Here is an 8751-nt window from a genome sequence, read left to right as displayed (position 1 = left end):
ATTTCACATTTTCTTCTATTTTTTCATTCTTTTTACTTTGTTTAATTGTTTCTTATCTCTTAGTCATTAACTTCCACTTACTTAATTCTCATTTTTAAGGAGTTATTTCCCTCAGTGAGCTTTTGTACCTCTTTTTCCATTTGTCTAATTCTGTTTTTGAAACAGATTTTTTTAAGATAATTATTTGTGTTTCTTTCTTTTGTGTTTCTTTTTCTTTTCTTTTTGTGTTTCATTAGGCCAATTCTCTTTTTTAAGGTGTTATTCTTCAGTATTTTTTGTGCCTCTTTTACCAAGCCATTAATTTTCTTTTCATAATTTTCTTGCTTCATTCTCATTTATTTTCCTAATTTTTCCTCTACCACTTTTATCTCTTTCTTTAACTCTTATGGGAATTCTTGTTGGGTTCATGTCTAATTAGCATTTTTCTTTGAGGTTTTGATTGTAGCTGTTTTCACGTTGTTGTCTTCTTCTGAGCAAGAACCAAAGTACAAACATTTCCCCACCCCCAATGAGGGTTCACTCATATTTATAATACCTGGGGCCCTGGAGAGAGTGGATTCTTCCTTAATGCAGTTACTACAAAGTATTCACCCTCACCAAATTCACTTCGTAGTGTAGCATAGTTGATGAATGAATTGCTGTGAATTGCCTTTATTGCTTCCTTGGGTATCATGGCAAACTGAGCTAAGCAGGACATTGCTCTTCATTAGGCATGGTGGTCTACAAAATCTACCATTGATTGTGTCTCCTAGAATTCTGGTGACTTCCTCTCCAGATCTTTTCAAACTCAGAAAGTCATAGCCTAGTGTGATATTCCTTCACATTGGGGAGGGGGAGGGGCACAGAACAAATCTAAAGAAAGAGATAAGGACAAACACCTATGTTCTAGGTCCACATGTTGGTGTCACAGATAAAGAAGCTACTTTCCCCACCCATAGACTTACCTAATTCCTTTCCTTTACATTTGAATATAGGTAGGCAGGAAGGAAGAAAGAATTAACTGATTATCTCCTTTTTAAGCATTGTAAGTTCATAGTATAGTATTGACTCTAAAGGTTCCTTTTCTTCAATTGGTAAAGCCAACTGGAAATGATGTCTGAAGTCTACTTGTGGGGATAGTATCAACAGATGATATGTCACCCTGAGAAAGTCATTTAACCTCTATTTGCCTCTGTTTCTTCAACTGTAAAATGGGGATAATAATGGCAATTACCTCTTAGAGTTTTTGTGAGGTTGAAACAAGATCATATTTGTAAAATGCTAAGTATAGTGCTCAGTACATCATAGTTGCTTAACAAATGCCTATTTTGCAAAAAGCATTCTGTGTATATTTATAAGGACTGGACTTTCAATGGCCAATCTGGATTCAGTCCCTTGTTACAAGTATAAAATAACGATCTCATAAACTTGATCATTATAACATAAGCTTATTAGCTTATTGGATTCATAATGATTTTGATTTTAATTTTCCTCATTTATATGAATTTCATGGCAGGTAGTTAGAGCAATAGACAGAGTGTCAGGCCTAGAGTCAGGAAAACTCATACTTCTGAATTCAAATCTGGCCTCAGGCACTTAACTAGCTGTGTGACCCTGGGCAAGTCACTTCACTCTGTTTGCCTTAGTTTCTTCATCTGTAAAATGAGCTGGAGAAGGAAATGGCAAGTTGCTGCAGTATCTTTGCCAAGAAAACCCCAAGTGAGGTCACAAAGAGTCAGACACAGCTGAAAAATGACTGAACAACAAAATTTGAGTTCTATGATTAACAATCAATCAATAAGTATTTATTGAGCATCTACTATATGCCAGGCATCATGCTACTTACCTATTATGTAATATAATTATTATATAATTATAAAATAATCACAATAATAATAGCTAGGATTTAATAGGGCTTTAAGGTTTGCAAATTTGCTTTACATATATTATCTCATTTGATCGTCACAGTAAATCATTTGAATCATCTTAGGAAAATTCTGAAGATCATCTGGCAGGGTAAGGTACTGGACAATGAAGCCCTTTCTCGAACTAAACTGCCAAGCATTCAAACTCTACTGCAGAGGGAGCAACTCTGATGGGTTGGCCACATTGTTTGAATAACAAACATACACTTGCCTAAAAGATTACACTTTTACAGAGTTGCAGAGAACTCACACAAGGCAAGCACTCACATGGCAATACAAGGACATTCTCAAGGTCTCTCTGCAGAACCTTGGAATTGATTGTGTGACCTGTGAGACACAGGCCAAGGACCACCCATCATGGCTTGCCCACCTCAAAGGAAATGCCATGATCTAGGAGCAAAGCAAAATTCAAGTAGCTCAAAAGAAACAGGAAATGCGCAGATTTAGAGAATCCTCCCCAAATGTGCACGTATTTATGCCCAACCTGTGATAGAGCATTCCAAGTTCATATTGGTCTGATCAGTCAGAGTCAGATGCACTGTAATTTGACTCTAATACAGAGACATCATTTTGGTCCTCTTCAAGAACTACTAAACAACCAACCCTATGTGGTATGTGCTATCATAACCCTCAATTTACAGAAGAGAAAACTGAGGCGGAGAGAAGTGACTTGCGACACAGCTAATAGATGTCTGAAGCAGAATTCGAACTCAGACCTTTTAAATTCCAAATCCAAGGCTCTATCCACTGAGCCACCTAACTGCCTAATAGAAGTACATACGACAGTCACTCACATTTACATGGAGGTTTAGCTTTTTCAATGTCATTTCCCTTCTAAAACTTTCTAACGTATATAGAACAAATGATATCCATTTTTGACAGATGGGGAAATTGAAGTTTAGAGAGATAAGATGATTTACCCATGAACACAACAAACACAGCATAAGAATCAATATTTTACACCCAGGTCCCCAGAATCCCAAACCATCACAAATCCAGAACACGAAGATAAAGATTTCACCTAAAAGTATCACATCATAAAAGATAGAATTGTAAGCAGACACTGGGTGATCACTAGTCAAGAATGCTAGAGTAGGACTTCCTTTTCTATATGAATTGGCCAGGATGGTCACTGGGGCCCCTTGGACCTCTAACATTCTGTGATGCCATGGTGCTATGAAGTCAATGCAGAGTGGAAATGTTTCAGTGGAAAATGAAGGTACCTTAGTTGTACCCTTCAAACTCCTGACCACTGAGGCAGCCTCCTAGTCCTTTGCTACATGCCCATAGCATCAGTCCTGCCCAGGAAGGGCTGCTCAGGCAGTGAGAGTGCTGGACATTATCTCAGAGGTCACCAGATCCAACCCTGTCACTTACAGTCCCTCCTTTCCATTGGACTACACTGAGATTGCTCTACTAGAATGACACATTAATTCTTTAACTCACAGTTTTATTAGTATTTAAGTTCAGATTTTATAATGGATGAATAATAATCCACATTTTTTTTCTTTCTTTTTTTCTTCGATGCAAGGGATGTGAAGGGGAAAGATAATAGTTTGAAAGGTTTTTATTTAAATTAAAAATTAGAGTTAAATATATTAAACACGAGTACCAACCAAAATTTGCTGAAGGAAGTGGAGCTACCAACAGAAGGACATTCCCATAATTAGAGGGATGACCAGTTCTAGAGAAAATGAACAAGACACCAATAAGGAAGCAAAACTCATGAGGGAAGCCAATACCAGGCAGATGGGGAGATTTTGTAGATGGAAGAGGAGAGTGAGACCAGGCCAGACACCAGGGGAAAAAAATCCAGAGATCCCAGCCCCCAAGCAGAGAGCTCCTCAACAGACAAGGAAAGAGGTAGGGATTGTCAGATACTGCAGTAGAGCACGAGTCTTTCAGAATGTGTACTGATGGGAAATTCTAGGGGTAAAACTGTAATGTTCTCCCTCCTGTGTCTCCCTTGAACCCACAGGTTCGGAAAAAGATGGTCTGGCCAGCCAGCTCTCCCTCTTCTGACTGGGGAATACTGAGGGAAAGGCCCTCTCCCAATCAAAGAGCCCTGCCCAGAAAGAGGGAGCTGGACAGGCTACATGCTCCTTCACACTGATCTCACACCATCATCATCCTAGCATTTGGATAGTGAGTTAAGGTTGAAAGCGCTTTACCTATATGATCTCATATGACTCTCACAACATCTCTGAGAGGTAAGAGCATTATCCCTGTTTCACAGATAAGGGCCCTGAAACTGAGAAAAGTCAGTGATTTACACAAATTCACCCAATAGTTGAGACAGGATGCTACCTCAGGTTTTCCTAACTCCAAGTTCAGTGCTCTACCCACTATGCCTTCTACACAACATATGATGGGGTCAACTCCACTCCCTCCAGCAGAGACAGAAAAAAAAAACAAAAAAAGTTCCTAACTATACTGTCTATATAATCTGAAGCCTTCTACTTTGCTCCACCCAGTTTTCTCAACCTCTCCTAGTACTGAACACAAGTGTTTCTATTGGCAGAACCTCCTTCCCAGGCCCTTCCATTCGAAGCCCCTTGTCTCTCTTATCCCCAAACAGGAACCTGAGGAACTCCTCCCTCATTCCTGACATCACAAGGACCCAGAGAAACCACCCGAACCATCCTCTTGCCTCCAAACTGACAGAATGCACTTAAATGCTACCTACCCACTGAACCCTCTTTTCAGTGCCAGCCATTATGGGGGAGGAGAAGTACAGGGAGTCTTAAAACTCCCCTTAGATTCCAAGTGATGGACTTTGTGGTGAGTATCAAAAATTGTAGTTGACTAGTGGGGTGGGGACTAGGTGACAAGTAGGACCGGATCCTTTCCTGCTATCATCATTGTCATTGCTGTCGTCCTCATCATAGAAAGGCACCTAGAGTAACCTGGCATTCAAATGGTGCTTTCAAGTTGACCAAGCCCAGTTACATGCTTTATCTACCCTGATCCTCATCACCCTTGCCATCATCATCACCATCAGTATCATCATCATACTGAAGTCAGGAATACAGGGACTTCTCTACCAGTGAAACCCCCAGGTATAAATCTCTTTAAATAATAAAACCAAAGGATGATGAATTTAGAGCCAGAAGGGAGCTCAGAGATCATCGAATCCAATCTCCTCATTTTACAGATGAATATATTGAGATTCTGAAAATGTAAGTCATTTAAATAAGGTCTTATAGGGAATAAATAGCCGAAACAGGTCTCAATTCAGATCCCTTGACTATCTCCAGGGCTTTTATTACTGTGACGAAATATAAAAACAAAATGTATAAATATAAACATAAAATATTTATTTAAATATATAAATATTTATATAATATTGATATTTTAAAATATAATATTAATATTTTACATGATAATATTAATAATATATAATAAAATATTTATATTAAATATATATTGAATATAAAAACGAAAACAAAAATGTTAACATGGATCCTGGGTTTGGTAAGCAAGGGAGGCTGTTTCTTTAAGGAATTAGCCCCTGAATTATTTTATTTTTGGGGAGGGAAATGCTTTTGGAATTTAAAAAATCCTTTTTTAAAAATTATTATAAGTGAAAATTAATGGTAAATTTAGGTTTTTATGGGCCAAGTTTCCTTAAAATCCATGCACTCTAACCTTACTCAGACCAATCACAGTCACATCTCTATCCTCTGGATATTATCAGCTCAGTCTCTGTTCATGGAACTGTCAGATCAATTCTTTGATTCAAAAATCCTGTTTAGGTATAATCTATACACAACATGAATAAAATCAACAATAAAGAGTTTGGGGCAGGACTTGCAAGTGGAACATGTTGGTAGGTTCCAATAGTGAAACAATTTCCTTCTTATTTGCTTCTGACTGGGAACATGACCTTTTACATGGCTATGTCTCAGAGACAGAGAGACCGACAGACAGACAGAGGGAGACAAAGAGAAATAGACAAAGACAGAAACAGAGAGCCAGAGAGAATGAACAAGTGATTGACCTGGAGGATGACTTCATTCTGGAAGAGGAGGAAATTCTATCTATCCCAAGATATTTGAAGATCGTGGCAGAGTCACAGATGTGTAATAACCTAAAAAGCATTAAGAAATATTTCTCTATGGAATGGGTAGCAACATATGATGGAAAAGGAGGATCACAGTCCTTAGGGGACATTTATGTAGGGCATAAAGATGATACCAATGGGGACAAAAACAGACAAAACATGACTTCTATTTGAGCTGAGGGTTCCCAATCTTGTCAAAGAATATTCCTAACTGAAAGTATGATCTTTACCTCCTCTTGCTAGAGAAGTTGCTGCAGATATGCTTTGTCGTAGAATAATAACAAGAACCTGGACTTCATTTGGGGGGACTGTGGTTTAAATCTTTACTCATCTACTGATTGGGCAGCAAGAAGGGTCAGCGAATAGAAGGCCAGCCCTAGAGTCAGGTAGACCTGAGTTCAAATCCAGCCTCAGAGACTAACTAGCTATGTGACCCTGGGCAAGTCAAATAACCCTCTTTGTCTCAGTTTCCTCATCTGTAAATGAGTTGCAGAAGGAAATGGCGATCCCTTTCAGAAACAGCAAATGGGATCACAAATTTCACACACAATTGAAAAGACTGAGCAACAAACATACTTACTACTTCTGTGACTTTATACAAGACATTTTCAAAGTATAAGGGCCTCAGTGTCTTCATCTATAAAATGAGTCAACTAAATGAGGTGTCTTCTAACATCTCTCAACACATCCAAGATCCATATACTAGCATGTGTCAATGTATGTCAGTTTAGAGAATGTCAGGAATTGTCTGACACATGCCCTGAGTTGTGAAAGACACTCTTCTTCCTAGAGAGCTGAGTCTCATGCCAACAGCTCAGCCTGGGATGCCCTATAAAAGGTGTCCCTGTCCCTGGCTCCTTACCCACACTGGTTTTTCAGCAGAGAGTTTCTGTCTGTGTCTGTGATCAGGGTGAGTGTCTTCATGAGAGCCTGGGGAAGGGCTCGGAAGGGGATGTTAGAGGAGAGGGAAGAAGAGTACAAAGCAGTGGGAAGGAGGAATGGGAAGGAGAAAAGCAGAGGGAAATAAAGGAAGATATATGGATAGAGGGCCTGGGGAGGAGGAAAGAATTAAAATGAGTGAGAAGTACAATGGCTGGTGAAGAGTAGAAACTTGTACTTTGGATTTGGTCTGGAGTCTAGATTGATAGAGACTCCATTGGGATGGGCCCAGAAAACAATCAGAAAGGGTCTAGAGTCTGTATAAGGGTGCTGGGGAGGAGGAACAATGATTTGAGTTTCTATAAATTTTCATGAACTGGAATTCAAAAGGTGCGCTCAGGATGTCAAGTGAAGTCATCCTCTCTCTTCTCTAGGACACACATACCACTATTTAACCTGTAAGACTCTATAATTTTCCTAGTTCTGCAATTCACAACAGCTATATAGATATAATACATGCATATATAGAGGCAGAGAGAGGGTGAAAGAGAGAGAAAAAGAAAAGAGACAGAGAGACAAACTCAGAGAAACAGAGAAAAGGATGATAGTCTCCTCAATTGATGTAAAATGCATGTTCCTTCAACACAAATTCTACCCTACATGCATTTTAATCCAGGAATGATTTTGTTAAACTTTTTCCTTCTGGATATTGATGTCTTCTAGGGCAAAGTTCATCATCATATTGTGGATTAATTCCAGTTGAAAGAAGTTTTTAAGGCTCATTTTCACCCATCTGAAAAAATCCTACATTGTCTTTCAGGTTTACTGAGCACCACCAAGATGTCCTGCCAGCAAAGCCAGCAGCAGTGCCAGGCCCCTAAGTGCCCCCCTAAGTGTCCTCCCAAGTGCCAGACCCCTAAGTGCCCTCCTAAGTGCCCTCCCCAGGCTCCCTGCCCTCCTCCAGTCTCTTCCTGCTGTGGCTCTAGCTCTGGAGGATGCTGCAGCTCTGGGGGATGCTGTGGGTCCAGCTCTGGGGGGTGCTGCAGCTCTGGCTCCGGGGGCGGCTGCTGCCTCTTTTCCCATCACAGGAGATCCCACAGACCCCGGCACCAGAGGTCTGACTGCTGTGACAGTGGCAGTGGGCATGGCCAGCAGTCTGGGGGCTGCTGTGGGAGCTCTGGGGGCTGCTGCTGACCTGGTGCCCTGACCTAGGAAGAGCAGAAGAGGCAATTGATTGCCTCTGCTCCCTTTTCTCCTCACTTCTTAGCCTCTTCCCTCTCTGCCTTGATTTGACCTGTGCAGGTGTTCTGAGGACACTGAGACAACAATCAAAGCCTATCATTTCATTTTCTCTCAACTTCCCAGAATTCAAACCATCTTTCTCTTCCTCTTCTATCCCAAGCAACAATAAAGATTAATTTTTTCTGCTCATACCTGCCTCCTATTCTCTGTTCTTTCCCTTTACAACTTTCTTCAAGATTCCCTTCTTGGTAACGAACCCACAGAGCCCTCTGATTACTGCCTTGATGGATTGCCCAGGCAGTGACTATTGGTGGGAGGGCTGGGAGGCTGAGTTAGGTTCCCTTCATTCTAACTCAAGGGAACCCATAGAGTGTCTGTGTAGAAATCAGTGAATTGTGACAACCATCCTTCCACGAAGGGAAAAAATGTGTCAAAGGTCAGATGTCTCCAGATCTGATGTACTGGAGAAAGGGTAAATTTCAAGCCTAGGTGAAAAAGAGAGAGGCTAATCAGGTGGGGGAACAGCCTTCTACTTGAAGCAGAGCCTTGTAAGAGAATTCAGGAAAATCTGGCTCTTTCTGTTAGGTCATTTGAGGTTGGGGTGACTAAAGGACACATGATCTATTCCTACTTACCCTTTCCCTCTCTATACTAGTCCTGGCT

General features: G+C 40.5%; 1 protein-coding gene across 1 annotated transcript; it reads left to right on the top strand.

Moving 5' to 3' along the window:
• The first annotated feature begins 6841 nt into the window (after positions 1 to 6841).
• On the top strand, positions 6842 to 8281 carry LOC114043307 (late cornified envelope protein 1E-like). The gene is made up of 2 exons (XM_027862383.1): positions 6842 to 6877; positions 7667 to 8281. Exon 2 carries the CDS (start codon positions 7687 to 7689, stop codon positions 8038 to 8040), a length of 354 nt encoding a protein of 117 aa, XP_027718184.1. The 5' UTR covers positions 6842 to 6877; positions 7667 to 7686; the 3' UTR covers positions 8041 to 8281.
• Positions 8282 to 8751: the final 470 nt, after the last annotated feature.

This window comes from Vombatus ursinus, unplaced genomic scaffold (assembly GCF_900497805.2).
Source record: "Vombatus ursinus unplaced genomic scaffold, bare-nosed wombat genome assembly UNPS02014768.1, whole genome shotgun sequence".
Lineage (NCBI taxonomy): Eukaryota > Metazoa > Chordata > Mammalia > Diprotodontia > Vombatidae > Vombatus > Vombatus ursinus.
Note: the sequence above shows the minus strand (reverse complement) of the source record. Positions and strands in the feature narration are given on the sequence as shown.

What these genes read in the sequence shown, in the direction of transcription:
- LOC114043307 (XM_027862383.1), top strand. Translation starts at nt 7,687, where the DNA reads ATGTCCTGCCAGCAAAGCCAGCAGCAGTGCCAGGCCCCTAAGTGCCCC.